The sequence below is a fragment of the Phymastichus coffea genome, unplaced genomic scaffold, assembly GCF_024137745.1.
Source record: "Phymastichus coffea isolate CEN01 unplaced genomic scaffold, Cenicafe_Pcof_1.1 PCOF00182, whole genome shotgun sequence".
NCBI classification, from domain to species: domain Eukaryota; kingdom Metazoa; phylum Arthropoda; class Insecta; order Hymenoptera; family Eulophidae; genus Phymastichus; species Phymastichus coffea.
Genome location: NW_026706993.1, coordinates 276,909 through 296,826, shown reverse-complemented (window position 1 = coordinate 296,826; position 19,918 = coordinate 276,909). Strand labels below are relative to the sequence as shown.

General features: G+C 33.0%; 3 protein-coding genes across 5 annotated transcripts; 2 read left to right on the top strand and 1 right to left on the bottom strand.

Moving 5' to 3' along the window:
- Positions 1-365: 365 nt before the first annotated feature.
- Positions 366-8,734, top strand: LOC131673516 (frizzled-7-B). Of its 2 annotated transcripts, XM_058951554.1 has the most exons (4): positions 366-1,735; positions 1,814-2,196; positions 3,939-4,497; positions 5,125-8,734. In XM_058951554.1, exons 1-3 carry the CDS (start codon positions 924-926, stop codon positions 4,475-4,477), a joined length of 1,734 nt encoding a protein of 577 aa, XP_058807537.1. In that variant the 5' UTR covers positions 366-923; the 3' UTR covers positions 4,478-4,497; positions 5,125-8,734. The 2 variants fall into 2 exon arrangements, with proteins under 2 accessions (XP_058807537.1, XP_058807536.1); XM_058951553.1 differs by having other exon boundaries at positions 3,939-8,734.
- Positions 8,735-8,868: 134 nt separating this feature from the next.
- Positions 8,869-12,662, bottom strand: LOC131673524 (uncharacterized). The gene is made up of 4 exons (XM_058951562.1): positions 12,155-12,662; positions 10,583-11,032; positions 9,552-9,774; positions 8,869-9,304 (listed from the first exon to the last, which is right to left on the bottom strand). The coding sequence occupies exons 1-4, from the start codon at positions 12,219-12,221 to the stop codon at positions 9,034-9,036; spliced, it is 1,011 nt and encodes a 336-aa protein (XP_058807545.1). The 5' UTR covers positions 12,222-12,662; the 3' UTR covers positions 8,869-9,033.
- Positions 12,663-14,394: 1,732 nt separating this feature from the next.
- Positions 14,395-17,345, top strand: LOC131673523 (aspartate aminotransferase, mitochondrial). Of its 2 annotated transcripts, XR_009302716.1 has the most exons (9): positions 14,395-14,696; positions 15,215-15,371; positions 15,466-15,594; positions 15,670-15,891; positions 15,970-16,126; positions 16,208-16,306; positions 16,388-16,704; positions 16,783-16,998; positions 17,058-17,345. XR_009302716.1 is itself a non-coding variant. In XM_058951561.1 (8 exons), the coding sequence occupies exons 1-8, from the start codon at positions 14,623-14,625 to the stop codon at positions 16,903-16,905; spliced, it is 1,278 nt and encodes a 425-aa protein (XP_058807544.1). In that variant the 5' UTR covers positions 14,396-14,622; the 3' UTR covers positions 16,906-17,345. The 2 variants fall into 2 exon arrangements, 1 of the variants encoding a protein (XP_058807544.1); XM_058951561.1 differs by having other exon boundaries at positions 14,396-14,696; positions 16,783-17,345.
- The last annotated feature ends 2,573 nt before the right edge of the window (positions 17,346-19,918 follow it).

Below are 19,918 nucleotides of genomic sequence, written 5' to 3'. Positions count from 1 at the left end.
AATTACTTATCACATATCTTTATTAAATTATTCTTTTGTTATTGTGATTGTAATTAAAAAATTTTCCGTTATATAGCTAGCTCACTTATTAAATGCTCATAAATAATATGAAACATAAAATAAATGGTTTAATCTTAAATCGATAGAAAAAGAGACTCAAGTAATATAATTAAAACTAAATATTTTTTTTAATGGCTATTTCAACTAAATTAGCTTAAAAAATTAAATAAAAACTGTATATTGCTGACATAAGTTATCTCGTCGTGGTTCCTTTAGAAAATTTGCGGGTTATCTTCGACGCGAACCCCATCTATCGTCAATCAGTTTAACCTTCGGAATTCCACCGAACCAAATCTTTGGTCCCCGCGTTTCAGTCGCGTCTCCTTTTCATTTTCATCCCTGTTTACGTTCGCGCACACACGTACGTACGTCGCACACAACACATGTACACCACAAGCTACAGTGGTTCTCGCTTCTCTCTTTTTTTCGCGGACACAATCGCCATCGTCGCGCCGCGCACTTCAGCCTCCATGTTTTCTTACGACAACAGCACACAATAGGTTTCAGGGTCTTCGGAGTTCGCCGTCGCCCTAAAACTTTCGACTCTCGCGTGGTTATTCATCGAAAAGTCGAATAAAAAACACGTGAACAGTGAAGCCAACGCATTTTCGTAGGCGTGTTAGAGCGTTGGAAACGAGTGTCGACTTTACGCTTGGGTTGTAGGTGTTGCGTTGAGTTTGAGTGTGTGTACTCGAGAGAATGTCGCCGACTCCTGGTGTTGGCTTGCAGTGATATGCACCAAGGAATAGTCAAGAAGACGTGTATCGTCGCCCGGTAGCACGAATTTTTTCTTTTAAGAAGCGAGAGGAGGTAAGTGAGATAGCGCGCAAGCAAGCAGCAGTGGTGGCGGCGGCTTTTCTTTGATGTCCTCAGTAAAGATGACGGGTCTTCATTGCTTATTCGTCTTTACCCTGGTGCTCGGCTGTGCCAGTGCATCGCATATGAAAGAAAAGGATCCGCTCGCGCCTCACGGCAAATGCGAGCCCATAACCATCAATCTCTGTATGGACATGCCTTACAATGAGACCATAATGCCTAATCTCTTGAATCATCAGAAGCAAGAAGATGCTGGACCCGAGGTGCATCAGTTTTCACCTCTTGTCAAGCTCAAATGTAGTCCAGATCTCAAGTTTTTCCTTTGTGCTATGTATGCACCAGTGTGTACGATCCTTGATAAAGCTCTGCCACCCTGTAGATCTCTGTGTGAAAGTGCTAGGATGGGCTGTGAAAGACTCATGAATAACTTTGGCTTCTATTGGCCAGAGAGTATGGATTGTTCCAAATTTCCAGAATTTGATGGAAAAGTGTTGTGTGTTGGTAAGAACGAAACAAGTAGAACTGATCCACCTGTGATTGATGAAGATGTCAGACTGCCTGCGGTGGAATTCATTCCTGGACGCAATATGCCAAAACCCTATGTTAATAATAATTTAAGGTTGGCTCGAGATTATGGATTCGTTTGTCCACTGCAGTTTAAAGTTCTATCAACATACCAATACTCGCTTAAAGTTGGAAATAACACTGAGCCTAATTGTGGTGCTCCATGTGATAATATGTTTTTCTCTGAGAGAGAACGCAAGTTCGCTAGAGTTTGGATTGGTACTTGGGCTGTTTTATGTGCTGTTTCGTGTTTCTTTACTTTTTTGACTTTCCTCATTGACACAGACAGATTTAGGTGAGATCTTAAACATTTTCATTGTTTGAAACAAACAAATAAAAAAATAAGTGCTAATTTATTTATATAAATTTGTAGATACCCAGAGAGACCTATAATATTTTTATCAGTATGCTATCTGATGGTGGCATTAACATACGTCATTGGATGGGCTGCTGGCAATTCGATATCATGTCAGGCTCCATTCGACCCACCAATGGGTGGAATGAATATTCAAATGGCCTCTGTCATAACTCAGGGCACCAAGCATGAAATGTGCACAATGCTCTTCATGGTTCTTTACTTCTTTGGAATGGCTTCCAGTATTTGGTGGGTTATTTTGACTTTAACATGGTACTTGGCTGCTGGATTAAAATGGGGTCACGAAGCCATTGAGGCTAATTCCCAGTATTTCCATTTGGCTGCTTGGGCTGCTCCAGCTATCAAGACTGTCACTATTCTTGCTATGGGGAAAGTTGAAGGTAAAGAATATTAATATTTAATTAAAGAATTATGAATTGTAAATATTATACAATTTAAGTAGTACTTTTCTGCAACGTTCTAGTCTGATCAGTTCTTTTTTTTTTTCGGTTTTTACTGCACTAAGGCAACCCACTGTACACCCAAAAATAAAGAAAAATGCTATTTAAACTAAGGTGCTATCTTACATATACGCTTAGGTGTGTTAGGACACTCGATCAAATTCATTACCTTCTAAAGAGCGTGACGTTACACCTATGCGAAAACTACTGTTTACTATACGAAACTTACATCTAAGCTTTTTCAATGAACAAAAGCACTTTTCTAGTTGATTTCGATTTGTAGATTCCAAATATGAATCTGTCACTCGTGTCAATTAATTACTAACTAGTGAGATTTAATTTACAAATATAAATTAAGAATAATTTGGCCGTAATTATAATAGTATTCGAATGTAGCTAAGCGCAGATACCGTTTCAAGAAAGAGAAGCAAGAATTGATTGATTAATAACTAATTATTGAATAAAGTTATTAATCAATTAAAAATGAATAATTCATTTAAACATTTGAGATGGCGATCTAACTGTACATACTTAAAAATTAGTCGAAACAATTGTTATTCGCTTATCGATCTTATTTTTGTAAAAGAACAAATTTACGAATTCGTAATTTAATTATTATTCAAATTATTATTTGTTGAATTAACAAACTCGATCTTGAATAAGTTTCTGTACATCATAAACTATTTTTTGGTATAAAAAATTTATATGATTTTATTGTATATTATTTATCTACTATTCATTTTTTAATTTTATTTTTATCTATAATTTTGTAATACGATTTTTCTATAACAAGCAATTGATATAAGAAAATTCTCAGTCTTAAATTCAATTTTTTATATCACAAGCTTTTCACTGCACGTGCTCGATTTCGCGTTCAAGCTTGTTCAAAGTTTGTGCAAATTTGCAAAAATAGCGTTGTACAAGCAACCCAACGTAAAAAGAGGTCTCTCCCACGGGTATAAATTCGCTCATCGTTGTACCAGATGGACTGATTTTTGCCCAGCCTTGCCTAGCAGCGCAAAGTGAAATAAATTCAAAGCCTTATACTGAGATAAGTTTTCTTGATTCAATGGTTAGCCTTGCTATCTTCGGTCCGCTGTAATCGTCTAAGAGCTTAACTTATTAACCCTCTCTCTTATGAGAAAAAAGCAGCCTCAGATAATCTCCTCTCTTATATTTTTACAAACCTAGAAATTTCTCTAAGTTTTTGTCGCGGTGCTTTCTGACTTTTCCCAGATAATATTTATTGAAATTCCAAACGGCACATTGATGTGGCGAACTGTGTGCTGAGTACGTGATCAATGGTCAACATTTATGCTTACTACGAAAACTCATACTCTCAGTCACATAGCTACCGAGGAGCGTTATCCTCGCGGCTTCAACTCTAAGTAATGATATTCCAAAAGTTTCGATATGGATTGTCGACTACACTTGCAATCGTCAATCTATATCTGCGAACTGCACAACAACTAATATTCTCATTATTTTCAATCATATTTTCTTGTCCAATTCTTGCTTACTCTCGGTTAAGCTAAGTTAAAATTAAGCGGCAAATTTATCATAGTTCAAACTTAAATTTTATAATGTATTAATGTAGCATCTTAACATTTTATTATTAATTATTAGCGTCAAATGTTCATTACATTAGCAAATAAATTAATCAGTTGATATTAATTTACTAGGTGATGTATTATCTGGAGTGTGTTACACTGGTCTATGGAACGTGGAAGCTCTTAGAGGTTTTGTTCTTGCGCCACTTTGTGTCTACCTTATACTGGGTACTATATTCCTTTTTGCTGGTTTTGTATCTCTCTTCCGTATTCGCACAGTAATGAAACACGATGGAACAAAAACTGATAAGTTGGAGAAACTCATGATTCGCATAGGAATCTTCTCAGTCCTGTACACAGTTCCAGCTCTCATCGTTCTTGCTTGTCTTTTCTATGAATCGGTATACTTTGACAATTGGATGCTTACCTGGAACATGGAGATGTGCTCGCGTCCTGGACACCAGACTATCTACTCGATTCCATGTCCTGCAGGTGAAAGAGCTAAGAATTTGGGTAGAAAACCAGATTTTGAGATATTCATGATCAAGTATTTGATGACAATGATTGTTGGCATTACGAGCAGTTTCTGGGTTTGGTCGAGCAAAACTGTTACCAGCTGGAGACAGTTTTTTCATCATATTCAGGGGAGACGTACAAACGCGTACGTATAGGAATATTGGATGAGAATGAGGTTTGATGCTAACGTTGATACTCTGGGAAATTCAATTTAATTGTTAATCATCCATCCGTTTGCCTTGTCATTAAAGTTTATGTTTTATTGACTCCAAAGTATTATTACATTACATCTAAATAGAATTGGAGACTTTTGTTTTTTAATATTACTTTTGAATTGATATAATAATAGATTCACGGCATTTATATAAAACAAAATAACAGAACAATTAAAGTATACATAAATCATAATCCACATATTTAAATAACTTCATTAATACAATGGTTAAAAGTTAAAATACAGATTAGTTTTTACTAAGTTTTGATGGTTAAACAAATAGTTGAGCAATCTACTCATCAATTGTCGGTCCTTGATATAAGTAAGTTGGAAAAATCTGATTTAACAACAAACACGTTGTTATTAATATCAGTGTGCTACTGATAAAGCAATTTATAAGCATTTCCATGAACAAATTCAATATTTATAATGTTTTAGTAAGTAAATAAGCAGATGATCCTTTATGGACTGTTGATACGGCATTAAGTTTTTCGTGAAGCAAACGGATGTGATAAATTCAGTTGATTTAGAAATTAAGTTTTATGATGAAAATACTTTTGTTGATTTTTCATTCAAATTGATTTTCAGTGAAAATCAAAGAATAAGATAACTAAAGTTACTCTCAACACGTCCAAGTTCTTTGAAGTATATTTGAATTATGGATGCGCCTTGATTTTCGTGTTCCTACAAAGTTGGTATATTAATTAACAGATCTGACAACAAGTTTACGTCCAATAACTTAGGTTTCGTTATAATTTTATTCGTGATTTATGAAATTTTGTGCCAATTAGTTTGTTTGAATTGTAAATTTTTATGCAGAATGTAAATTGGACTTATAATGTATATTATATTTTACATTATGTACTGTATTTGAAATTTGTTATGATGTGTGTGTGAAGCTTAAAGTGTATAATGATCTTAGATGACTTCCTATTAAAAGCTATTTTTTACATTTATCAAACTTGATGTGCCTGTAAAATTTAAGGTAAAAAAACACTCAATTTCAAAAATCTTCCATTTTGTGACAAATTAATGCCCAATTTTGACTTGTAATCTTATTGAATGTACTAAACTTTGAGCCAAACAAATTCAATTTGATAAGAAGTCTCCTATTTTGCAAATGGTATATACTTCATTCAGTGAAGTACTTAATAATCAAACTAACTATAACAATAATTAGATCTTATGACTATTTAGTTATTTTTGTAAGCACTTACTAATAATTATGAAACATTTGCGTATAGATTATATATTTATGATCAAATGTAATTTTTAATATCAAAAACTCTTTTATATAATATGACAAACAGCAACGCAAAAAATTAAAAATTCTAATTTACAGTTACATCATGAAACTTGTAATCATGAATCCAATCTAATCAACAAACTAATTATAAGTTTTATAACATTTTTTAAAACGTCAGTTTTTACTTGAAACTTGGTAATACTAAAGTCAATTGTTTACTCTTTTTTAAGTAACAGAAAAGTAAATAAAAATATTATTTTTTCTTGTGGAGAAATACTAACAGACTGCATGTACATAATAAAGCTTTTAACCCTATAAGATTCTAATACTCTTCACTTATGTACATATGAAAACTTTGCAGTTTTCAATATTTTTAATATTTCATTATAAGTTATAAAATTGTTAAGTCTGTTGATATGACAGTAATTTTAAAGTATTTTTTATTTTAATTGCCAATTCTATATTTAACTTTTTAAAATAACAGACTGAGTTTTCTTTTCTATCACAAAAAAATTGCAGCTTAGATGTATCAAATTTCAAGCAACAAAATCACCACTTGTTTTAAAATAATTTGTAGACGTATAGTAATGCAAAAAAATACACACATACGCGCGCGCGTGTATATATATGAGCAAATCTCCAAACCTTTTGAAATTTGTTATTAAAAAAAAACATTTCTAAGCACAGCTTTGAAAATTTTTTTTCTCTCATAGTTGGCTTTAAATAGCATTAGATAATATGAGCTATTATATAATGATTTTTTCAAGACCTTTTCTTATAAAACGGCATAATTAATCTAAACTTAAAAGTTTTCAAATAAAATCATCTTTAACCTTTTAAGGACGGGACTGGTCGATATATCGACCACCAATTTTGTCAGGCACTCCACGTGACATATTCTTTCATTTTATGCACAAATATTGTGCAAAAAAAAAAGTCAAATTTTAACGTAAAAATCCCCGTCCTTAAAAGGTTAATAGGTTACAATTGTCCAGTATTGAAATGAAAATGTATCAAATCATTTTTAGTAACAATTGAACTTTATTTTTAAAATTTTGTAAATAATAATATAACAAATTATTAGTAAAAATACAGTAGTTACAAATAATATAATAGAAAAGTGAATATTTTCAATTAAATACATTTTTTGATAGCTGTTTTCTTTGAACTAGATTCCATTTAGTTGGTTTGAGAGGAAAAAGATTACATGATCAATATTTTCTTTTTCTCTTCTTCACTGATGATATCGATTATAAAGTTAAATTGTGAAAAATAAAATTTTCATGGCACTGAATTTGCCGCGCGACATTTTTGATGTTTATTTACATATTTCAGTACACCCACAATTTACTCTATCTGTTTTGAAAAAGAAATAAGAGATGTGCATCAGTGTGAACATACGGAAATTTATTCGTTGTATTAATATTAGATTATTATAATTTTTCTAATTGTGTTCAACCAATCGACACCATGAATATGCATCTTAAGCACCATTCAAAACGTGAATAAATAACAAATGTAAATTGGGTTATACATTAATCAAAAAGGTATTTTTGTTGTGTCAATGAAATAGTACATTAAGATACAAGTGCGGGAAAATAGATTCTTGTCTTGTGTGGCGTTTACACACGAGCGAAGCGAAGGTGGAAAGGTACACGAGACGAGAAACTCTTTCCCGAACATGTGCCGTACCGTATTTTTTGATACGACGTGTGGAAAATGCGATTTTCAATGCACGTTTTTTGCCGAGCGTGCGGGAAAAACGCACTTTCCGCACGGAGTGTCGAAAAACACCTCTTTTTAACATGAGGGGGGTCACTAACTATGCTGAATATAAAAGTTTGTATGTCAGAGTATTTACAAGGCACAGAAATAAAATAAAATGTGTTGTATTGATAATTTGGAGTAGTATTTTTTATAAAGTGAGTAACACATCTATTTGTATTTTTTATTTTTTGCGTGATAGCATATTCATGAAAATTGTTTATTTCAATAATATGTTAAAAGGTATCTACAAAAAGCTTTTGGAATAACTTGTCCAAGACTTTTAACATGCAAAGAAACAAATTGTTATAGCAAGTTACAACATAAATTCTTGAAAAAATCATACATTTGCGATTTATAGCCTTATAACTATAATCGATTGCTCAAAATAAACTAGTGGAGATTTTTGGTCATCATTTTTCTCATGAAAAACCGATTTTTGATATCGATTCGTCGTTATTATAGAACGATTATCATAGAGTAACTAGAATTTTTTAAATTTTAGGGATTTGCTCACACACACACACACACGCGCACACACACACACACACTGCATCACAGATCAAATTATTGATCACATTGCTTTTCGTGTTCGATAATTGAGTGACAGCTGTCGATTGTTTCTAAGAAAGAACGTTTTTTTCCGTACAGAGAGAAAAAATTATAAAAAAAAAATTCGTCCATTGAAACTTAACGAGCTTTTGTAAATGTCTTTAAGTCTGCTATGTTGCGACGAGAGGAAGAATAAATATTAAAATAAAAGCATCCTCGAGAATTATATTATGAATATATGGATAAACAAATGATTGTGTGCGAGTGTTCGTGTTAAAAAGCACACGCTATGACCGATGTATGTATAATGTCGTATATTAAGTTATGACTGGCATTTTACAATTTTACATTTATATATTCTTTGTATGGCCTATGAAATACAAATGAGCTAATGCGTGAATGTTCACATATATATATTGTATGAGACAGATGAAAAATTAGACTTTAGACGATTGTGTCTTCTGTAATTTTAATAAAAATTTAATTGCAAATAATACAAATTATATAAAAGATTGACTGTAATGAATATTGAAAAAAAATTATTTTTTTCGATAAGTTCTCCAAATAATGTGAAGCGATTTGTAGAAATTATAAATATTGATGATTATTGCTGAATGTAAATTTATAAGACTCAAAGTTCACATGTTGTATACATTTTAATGAATAAAAAATATTGTGTAATTAAACAACAGTGTTGCATTTATATACGAACATTTTTTACTTTGACAAAATAAATTGAAAACGCTATTATTTTAATAACAATAATTTATTTTTAGTCATAATGTTTTATCATATTACAAAAAAGTCTGGTTCAATACTCGAGCAACGCGTACTCGAAAAACAACTTTCAACACCGTATAAATCTCACTGATACACCACAATTGATATCTAAGTCGAACCAACAATAACAAAAAATGTAACAATCATTTTTACTCTCATCTCGATGGCGGCGGCGTAAGTGTACTTTTTTTAACAGTAGGTTTGGGCGGTCGAAGTATTCCTTTATTTCGGAGATATCTGACGATTATGGGCGTTGCACCGAGAGTCAACGAAATCCGGATCGGTGCAAACAATTTGTGGATAGCATAGGCGATAAGAAAAGTGGAACCTTCGCCCATGATTGTGTTGACCAGAAGATCAGCATTAGGATCAGCTTCAGTTGCCGTTGGAGTGAAGATTTTTATGACTGGCGTCATGTCCAGACCACTGAAAGTAAATTGATCAGATATTTTTGTTACAATTATGTATTAAATCATGCTCATCACGATTAATTTAATGAGAAAAATACTAGATATAATTCAAATCTAAATCAATATTGCCAAGTAGAAAGTTACAATTGACAAAGCGACTTTACACTCAAGGGTTCCAATGACGTCTGATTCAATAAGATGGAGAGAAGTAGTCATTTTAAATATTCCATCTCAATATTTCCAATATGTACGTATCGACTGACCTAGAGACAAGTGCGTAGAATGTTCCGAGCGATATCAGCGAGATGCCAATGTGAAAGACAATGACAGTCCTGCCGTAGTCTCTAATAAGAAGTTGCAGCCTCTCCTTCTTTGACATCTGCATGCTCGATTTCTTGACGTCTCTTGTCTCCTCTGGTCGAGATGCAGATGCCGTCGAGTGGCTGCGAATGATGTGTTGACTTAATGAGTCCATCTCGTGATTACCTGAACATAAATCAAAGCCCTTTTGATGTTTTGTTTTTTGCTCGCGGTTACATGATTGCGCTTGATGAGAGGACTGGTCGCTTTTTCCTCTTTGTAATATTAATGTCCCAGTAATTTTGATGATTGAACATTGATTATGAAGAAAATTTTTGTTGATAATGAATAGTATTTAATGAACTTCAAAGCATACAAATTTGTTGACTTCTTATGTGGACTAAGATACAATCGGTCATTTGTGTATATGTGAAAGTTAAAGAAAGGTATAAAATTGTTGATTTGCGTTTGTAAAATTTATTAAAGTAAATTCATTACATATATCACAAAGTACATAGATACTATATATAGTTTTTGTAATTTTAATAATTTAAGTAGCATAAACTTTTAAATAAAACACTTTTATTAAACGAATTGCATTGATAATCGATGTAACATTTATAATGATACATAATTTGTCTGGCACGTGAAGTTGATATATCAAATCATACACGTAATTTTAAAATAGTATACTCGAATATATTTATTAGTGGCGATTGTACAGACTGTAGATTTGTAATTAAAATTGGTATTAGTCATTCTCTGGTCCATTTATTTATATATATTGTAAAAATTGACCATGCACAGCTAATAATTATAAAAGTATAAAAGTTGTAATACATAAATCGCTATACTGTCGAAAAACGTCGAAAATTAAGAAAATAATTTTCATAACAAAGTTTAAGATTGGAATTGAAATTCAACAGATTTGTTTTATTATTATCCTCTCACCAAACCTTATCAGTCTACTTTTTCAACTGTCTATCGGCTTTACCAGTTTTCTTGCTCTGTTGCATCTGTGCAACGCTGAAAATGGATTTCGTCATTATTTCCGCGAGATATTTGCCATCTCTTCTCCACTGTCCACCAGGCATGTTCAAGTACGTTGACCTTCCAGTGGCACAGAATGGCTTTGGTACATTGGTCTGCATGGCACTGTTCAAGCTAACAGTATCGAAGCAGTCGTATGAGTCGACTCGCGAATCCAATTGATGCATTTTGGCATGATTGAAGCTGATGGAGGCACTGGTAAATTTGTCGGTGCTGTTATTATAGAGAAATAACGGAGCGGCAATATCTCTCGCGCGTTCCGGAGTGAAACGCGATGTCACGATGTTGAAGATTTCTGAGACGTTTGACGGTAAGGGAATCGATGGAGCTTCTGGGTAGACTTTCGGTGTTGTTGCGTGTAGTTTTTCCGCGCTCGGTCGCCGCGGCGTTGTTGCTGAAATTCAGGTGGTTATTTAATATTAATATCGATTTATCGCGATTTTTTTAAATGACTGATGTAGGAAAGTTTTCATTCAGCTTATGGCGATCATGCTTCTAAAGAAATTACATTAAAAAAATAATCGCGATGTTAAATTTAACAAATCTAATTCAATAAGTATCTTTCTTTCCCGACACTTTGTAGTCGTAATCTATTTACTTGCCGATATTTTTAATTAGTTTAAAGCAAGTAAATAAATGTTGAAGTAGTAACAAAATGTAAGTTATATCTTGGTTTTGCAATCTTATCAAAATATCTCTTTAGTCTTTTAGCAGAAAAATAAAATAAGTTTCACATTATATGTTGTCCTCGTGAATTGTGATGTAAGGTGAAGACAGAAAGGAGAAAAAATTAAGATTTAGCTATAGTGTATACACTCACATATAAAGTCCCTGTAGTAAATAGTCTGGTATGAGAATTTTAAAACTGTAGAAAAACTATTTCAACGCAATTTTTTTTCGTCACTAATAACCTTTATAGGTAACATTAAATGAAAAAAAGAACAAAAATATTGTTATTCGATTATTACGAACAATGGTCATTTTACTGGATAAATTGTATATATAGACATGCGATATAGATAATAAAATGTTCTAGTGAGATATTGGATATATAATATGAATATTGGCAAAATATTACAACCATCTACTTATTTTAATGATGCTTCTATTGAAAAATTTCTTCGATCTTGGCATTAAAAATTGCTTGTTAGAGTTTTTATAATTTGAAATAATTTACTGTTATAATAATAAAAATATTTAACTAAATAGATCGTTATGATATAGTAAGAAATTATCGAATTCAATATGCTATTTGAATATTTTATTCACGTAATAACGTCAAAAATTCAACAATACTGAACTGGATCAACGCAACTGAAATTTAACTTTTATAAAGACACTAACTTTAGGTAACAAATCATTTGACAGTTCTTTATTGTTTTGATTAAGCTACAAGAATACATATGATGTATATATCTAATAACATAAGTCGTAAATGATTAGAGGTTTAGGTTAGCTCAAATATAATAACTTCGAGAAATAAACTGGTGAGGAAAGGGAAAATTAAAAAACCTACCTGTATAAGACAATCTCGCAAAAACATTAGCGAGTTCAGCCGACGAACCAATACGTGATAATGCCATACTTTGCCAATTGAGAAGCTCGTAAAAACTATTAGTCGCGTGAGAAGCACTGCCTGCGCGAGTAGTTTTCTGGCTGTGACCGGGACAATGAACAAAAACAAGCTGTTATACTTAATCAGAAGGTCTCGATATTCGAAAGTCTCTTGATTTGTACATATATATATATGCGCGTTTGTATAATTGCGTGTAAAAACCAGTTTCATTCGACGAGCAACCTCGACATAAAGCTATATACACTCTGCTATCCTTTCTTCTATATACTGTACGACGCACTATATATATATAGTTAACGTGCACGGAAGAATGTACGTAACTTTCCGAATTTGCGAATCAATTCTTTATACTTTTACCGCTAAACTTGATTTTAATGCATAATATCACAAGAATTGGTTGCAAACAATTAGCTTAGATCTTTACGTGGAAGGTGAAACTTGTGTTTATTGTTAGTGTGTATATTGTTTTACTAGAAAGTCGACCGAGTCGACCTGAGATGTTCATGTTGAGGTGATTGACGATGGATGTCGCTAAATGGGATTAATTTATAGGCGGGAAAGTTTAAGTAACGTCGTTATTATAATATTCAATTTATCATTCTTATCATTATTTTTTAATTAATTTTTATTCGGTAGTTTGAATAGAAACAATTGTTTAAAATTTAGCGTTGTCTTTATTAATGAAAATTATCAAAGAAATATTGTAATCGCTCAGATGAGTTAATCGTTGATGATTGGTATTTATGTAGTTAAAGCTTACATCAATTAGGCATCAACGATTGTATGTCACAGGACTTTTATCAACTCATTTCTCCAGTTGTTTGTGACGCTTCAATCGGATAAAATATATATATGTATTACTTTCTAAAAGTTTTATCAAGCGTCGATCACTTACAAGATATCAGAAATCTGCGTGATTATGATAGCATATTTTTTTATAATAATTCTTTAGTTATTCAGATTAATGCAAAAAATTCTGCGGATACGATGTAAAACCATATACGGTTCCGTCAAGACAACGATTGGCAACGTGAAAATGAAGTTTCCTGTGTTGAGTGTGTACAGCTTACTAAATTCTACTCTATTCAGTACTAATTATATAAAATAGAGTATAATCAGTACAATTATTTATATAATCATCTTTTCGCGTCAATTATTTGTCCAAATTTTTTAAATACTATTAATTTTACTGAATAGAATACAATTAGCACGATTCAATAATTCACCAATAATTCACGTCAATTATTTTTTCTAACTTTTTAAATAAGTATTCAACTTCCACATATCTGAAAACTAGTTTGTTAATTGAAAAATTGATAACTGCTGAAACAATTAACTAAGCTAATTGTGGAAGTAACCAAAATTCAAGATCAAGTTAACGCTATGGAATAATTTTCGAAGGTCTCTAATGTTTGATAATTTTCAAATAGCACTTCATTGACCAATGTTCCCACAGAAAAACGTGAGAAAGATAACGTACAACCGCTCAAAAGCAAATACAACTTCTAAAATTTATCTTTGCTTGATATCACTGCACTGATAAGCGATGACCTTTCCTTTACATTGGTTATTCAGTGTTGATCATCAAACTCTCAACAAATGTCAGCAACCATGATGGAAAATAAATGACGCTTACGATATTTTAGAAAATAAAACTATATATTTATTGCGGATAAGTATGATTCTAAAAAGTATTTTGACGACACTTAGCGGAAGATGAAATTTTTGCTTTTGAGAATATTTGTATAACAAGCGTGGAGAAAATTGTCAATATATACAACTATTTTATTTTTATAGTATGAACTTAAACTTAAAATCTTCAACTTTAAATCAACTAATATTAATACTACCTTCGCTGTATAATTTTATTATATTCTGTACTAGTATTGAGCAAGATTTATAAGGTATTCTTTTCTGGATAAACGAGATAAGTAGCTACATATGTACATATGTTCTTAATTTTCAATATATATCTTCAATTTCTTTTTATTTTACAATATTCTCAGAGTAAACTAATTTGTTATTGTAAATATTTATGCAATCAGACATACTCAATCCATATTTTTAACTAAAACAAATTTTGATACGATGAAAATTGAAACCACAATTACTTTTCAATAATCATTCTCTGCATCCGCAAGGGCCGAACTTTGACATCATCCTCTGCAAAATTGTAATAGCAGCATTACACGTTACGGCAGAGGCGTCGTCATACATGATGAATATATAAGCAAACATGAGGGGAAGAATGCGAGTGCGAGAGAGAGAGAGGGACTGCGGCGAATCTATCATCGTCGGTTGGTCGGTACTTTCAGCTGCTTCCAGTCGCCTATCAGCTTCGAACTGAGTATAGCGCTTTCTTTTTATTGTTCGTGTAACAAGTGAATTTAAAAATAAAAAAGGAAGCTATGGCTCAAGGTGCAAGGTTTACCACTTCATTTCTGAAGACGAGCAGCAACAATGCAGTACAATCAAGATTTGGGTAAATAATCTGATTTTCCCGCAAGTATTTCTAACCTATGCGTGCTCTACTTACATCGCAATTTATACGTACGTCTCTACGAGATGAAATTCCGTTCCATCGAGATGTGTCCATCTTCCTTACCACGTGGACTTTATAATTTGTTTGTTGTTCTATAATTACATTTGCTTTTCTACATTTCATACCGTTTGTTCATTTTGTTCGATTTTGCTCGATTTTGTTCGATTCTGTTCGATTTTGTCGATTTAAAATTTTGATTGTTATTAACAAAGATATGAGTTAAATTTTCACGGATGATTTTTAATAGTCAATACTTATTTTCTTACTCAAAAGAAGGTGATTTTATATATGTGACTGATAAATTTGTTCTTATGCTGGATTTTAAGTAACATTATATTAATTTTTTTATTTTATTGAAAAATTTAAAGAAATTACTACAGATTTCTAGATTTCATATAATTTTTATTGAAAAAAAATTATTTACAATAGATTACTAATTTTATCACTATATTTTTTAGCTCATGGTGGTCTCATGTTCAGATGGGACCCCCAGATGCCATCCTTGGTGTTACTGAAGCATTCAAGAAAGACCAAAATCCAAAGAAAATTAATCTTGGCGTTGGAGCTTACAGAGATGATAATGGCAAACCATTCATGCTTCCAAGTGTGATAAAGGTTGAAAAATATTAATACTGTACAAAATTTTTAATTTTATTGAGTAACAATATAACAGTTTAATATTCACCATTCTAATAACATTGGTTTTTAGGCAGAAGCAAATTTGCGTAGCAAAGTATTAGATAAAGAATACTCTCCAATTTCTGGAAATGTAGAGTTTTGTAAACATTCTATTAATTTGGCACTTGGTGATGATAATGATGTAGTTCCAAATGGCCGTGTAAGTATATTATGTTATATGTTTTACTTTAAATTAATCTGCAATGTTATATTACAATGGCTATTTAATTTGTAGAATGCAACCGTGCAAGGTATTTCTGGAACAGGATCTCTGTGCATTGGGGCCAACTTCTTATCCCATTTTTTTCCTGGTAACAAAGATGTATATTTACCTACACCTTCATGGGGTAACCACGCACCGCTTTTCAAGTTAGCTGGTCTAAATGTAAAATCATATAGGTACTATGATCCCAAAACTTGTGGTCTCGACTTCCAAGGGGTTTTAGATGACATTAATGTAAGGAAATCAGATTTTTTCACATTTTTCTTTACATTTAAAAATTGGTATTAATGACATTACATTATTTTATTTCAGAAAATTCCAGAAAAATCTATTATTCTCTTGCATGCTTGTGCTCATAATCCCACAGGCGTGGACCCTAAACCAGATCAATGGGCTGAATTATGTCAACTTATTAAAAAGAAGAATCTGTTTCCATTCTTTGATATGGCTTATCAAGGTTTTGCATCTGGTAAATACTTTACAATTATGTGATAAATTTTTACAAAAAAAGGTGAAGTTTTCATTTGTAATAATGTTGTATTTTTCAAAGGTGATGTAATGAAAGATTCTTTAGCAGTAAGATTATTTGTTAAGGAAGGACATCACATTGTTTTGGCTCAGTCATATGCGAAAAATATGGGATTATATGGTAAATATTAATTAAGATTATTTACATACTCTTTTTTCTTCCCTTAGGAAAGGCTATAAAATAATATATTTATATTTTTAGGTGAGCGGGTCGGAGCTTTCTCACTCATTGGCGCTGATAAAGATGAAGCGTCTCGTACCATGTCTCAAATTAAAATTCTTATTAGGCCGATGTATTCAAATCCACCAATCAATGGAGCTCGCATTGTTACAGAAATTTTGGGTAACACAGAGCTCAAAAGAGAATGGTTGGTCGATGTAAAAGGTATGGCCGACCGGATTATTTCAGTACGTACGAAGCTTCGTGACAATTTAAGAAATAATGGTAGTACTCGTGACTGGTCCCATATTACCGACCAGATAGGCATGTTCTGCTTCACTGGCTTAAAAGCTCCCGAGGTAAACGCGTAATAATCTACACAATTTTTTAACTTTATTAAAAAACACTAAAAACTTGATTTTTGTATTTTTATAAAGGTCGAACGGCTTACCAAGGAGTTCAGTATTTACCTTACTAAAGATGGAAGAATATCAATGGCTGGAGTAACATCGAAAAATGTAGAATATCTTGCTCATGCTATTCACGAAGTTACCAAGTAATTTTTTCATCGAAGCAGCGTATCTATGAATTGCCTTTCATTATCTATAAACAACAAAAAATAATTATCTATTGTGCAATCTAATATCAAACTGGTATGAAGCTTATGCTTTGTGTCATTTATACATAAACTAGTATACTTGTATTTTTATAGAAAATCGAAGAAGAAAAAAACATGCATTTACTTCAGTGTAATTTTTAGAAAAAAAAACCACTGCTGGCAGTGTAGTGAATGCGAATTTGAAGAGTCCTGCCAAAAATATGTTTTATACACTAACTGCATTCCTTTTACGTTTGATCATCAATATTTTATAAATATACTTATATTATCGTTACTAAATAACCACATATGCTTACTATTTTTCTTCACTCATATTTAGTCTTGTAAAGCAAGTTTTGACAAAGTTATTCATATAGATAATAAAAATACAACTATTGTCACTCACTTCAAAAAATCATTGTAAATTGTAGATAATGTTGAAAAAAAAATAAAATAATTTGTTTCATTACCGAAAGATTTCTGCTTTATTTGAAAGACTTATGTCTGCACTCTAACTTGTCCTATCTATCTATCTAACACACTGTCACTGTCAAAGCCGGATATTAACCTTTTAAGGGCCCGGGACGAACATACGGCTGGGCCCACTTAAGGAATTCAAAAATCTGGTCTGACTGATACCCTGGGCCCGGGGCTATAGACCACCCAAGCCCCTAGCTAAATCCGGCTCTGGTCACGGTTGAAGCAAAGGCCCAAAATGTACGTTGCTCTCTTTCTCGCTCTGGTCTCAATAATCTTCTAGACATACATGCTCTCTCTGTAGTCTCTCTCTCTCGCACCCTCCCACCATTATATTGATAAAGACATCCCTTCTCATATTACCTTAGATTTATTCATTGTAAATTATGATCTTAAAGAAGTAGCAGATTTTTAGAAACCTTCCATCCCTTTTATAGCTGGTCACGACTTAATCGAAATTTCTATTCGCTGCGGTTGGGTTAACCCTGTTACAAAAACTATATGTACTCGTCAGCTAAAGAAAGTCGATCCCAACAAGCTTCTAAACACTTTACTTCATAGTTTCAACAACCTACTGTGCATCTTATCAACCTTTAAATGCATTATCTCAGTTTAGCTCCGCCTTAAATTTAAACTCATACGAATCTTCCTTTATTTACTTAATCATCTCTACATTAATCAGGCTGCTCCAGTTCGCACCATCAAGCTCTCCTCCGAGCGTAATAGCCATGGATCACCCCAGACATTCGTGCTCTCATTTCACGTCGTGATCATGCGTACAAAGTTTCAACTTCAACCGTATCTATCCGCGACCTTACCACACATAAGTCTGCGCTTTCAGGTTTCAAATACAATGGATACAGCTAAAAATAATTATATCAAGAAAGAACTCGATGAAGCTCCAAAAATCGAAGCAAAATGGCGGGGATTTCGCTTTCTCGATCTTTTAAATAAAACCTACGGCTTTCCTTTCACTCTTTCTACCACTAATGAACTTAACCGACATTACGCTTCTATCTCTATGACCCATCTTTCACTAGATCTAGAAGATTTTCCTCCATACTCATAAATACCCTAATAGATTTTGCAGACGAGAAAGAGTTTTTGAGTTGTACACGTGGAGTGCAGGACGTACCTTTGAAAATGAAAGCGTAGCACATTGGGAAATAGGGAAATTAACGCGCTAGAGCGGGTTAGGCACACGTGTAAGGGTTGTGTTCATTTTCGCCTGTTTTTCTTAAAAAAAAAAAAAAAAAGAGAAAGTTTAAGAATTGTATTAGCTTTCACCTGTTTTTTTTTTTAAAGAGAAAGTGCAAGGGTTGTGTTCATTTTCGCCTGTTTCCTCAAAAGAGAAATTTCTTTAAGGTTATCGAAAAACAATTTAGGAAATTAATAACGCTACTGCGATCCTTGAAGTGTAAATCGAGCGGATATTTTCAATTCTATGCGAGAATTAGTGACGTTTTCTGATGCACCTTTCGCGGAGATACACGCGGCCGTGAACAGCCGATAACGCATTGCATGGTCGTCGTCACTGCCCTCGGATCTACGTGTGACTTCTTATATGATTAAGGGAGCCACGTAATTGCAACTTGGGAGATAAAAATCCCGTAGTTGGAAAACAAATAAATGCGAGGAAAATTTAAAAAAAAAGACTCCTGTACCTCGATTTGACTGGTAGGCAGTGAGCCGCTACGTGCGTCGAGTCCCACGACTCGGAAGAGGAGCAGGGCGGCAGGCCGCGCAAAAAATGATTTAGGGCCCAAAGAGCTTTCTCCTGGGTTTTTGGCCATAAACGGGAGATGGCTGCAAGGAGGGAAAGTCTGATGAGCATATTCGGGGGTGCTCGGAAAGCAGACCTAATGTTCGGCCGGACATCTTCCAGGCGTTTTCTGGATCCTTTCTCGTTTCCGCGATTTTTGAGTAACTCAACGTTTGCGTATTTTGTTGTATAAGCGTTCTTTTTCTTTTTTATATCTGTAATATTCTCGTAGTTTTAAGTTGCTTGTTTTTTTTGTAATATTCATCGTCAAACAGTTCCTTGTGTTTGTGAAATAAAATAAATCTAGAGTGTTAGAAAAAGTGAATTCGATTATTTCCACCCAATTCAGCCGAACACTTTTGGTCGAGGATTTGATCGCATCTCTGGAAAAATGATAAAACTTATTCTCAACTCCATACTCCCATACCTCACTATTCTCTTTAATGAATCAATTGAAACAGGTATTTTCCCCGAGTTCTGGAAAAAATTCCTAATATGACCTTTAGTTAAAACAAATACACCAACTTCTCCTACTGATACTCGTTCTATTTCAATATTAAGCAACTTTTCTAAAACCCTTAAACATCTACTGCATATTCAACTGTCAAACCACCTTAAATCGAATAACCTCCTTGATCCTCGTCAGGCTGGTTTTCATCGAGGACATAGCACTCAAATTGTCCTCCTTGCTGTTACTGATGATATACGTCTAGCAATAGAAAATAGAAAATTAACT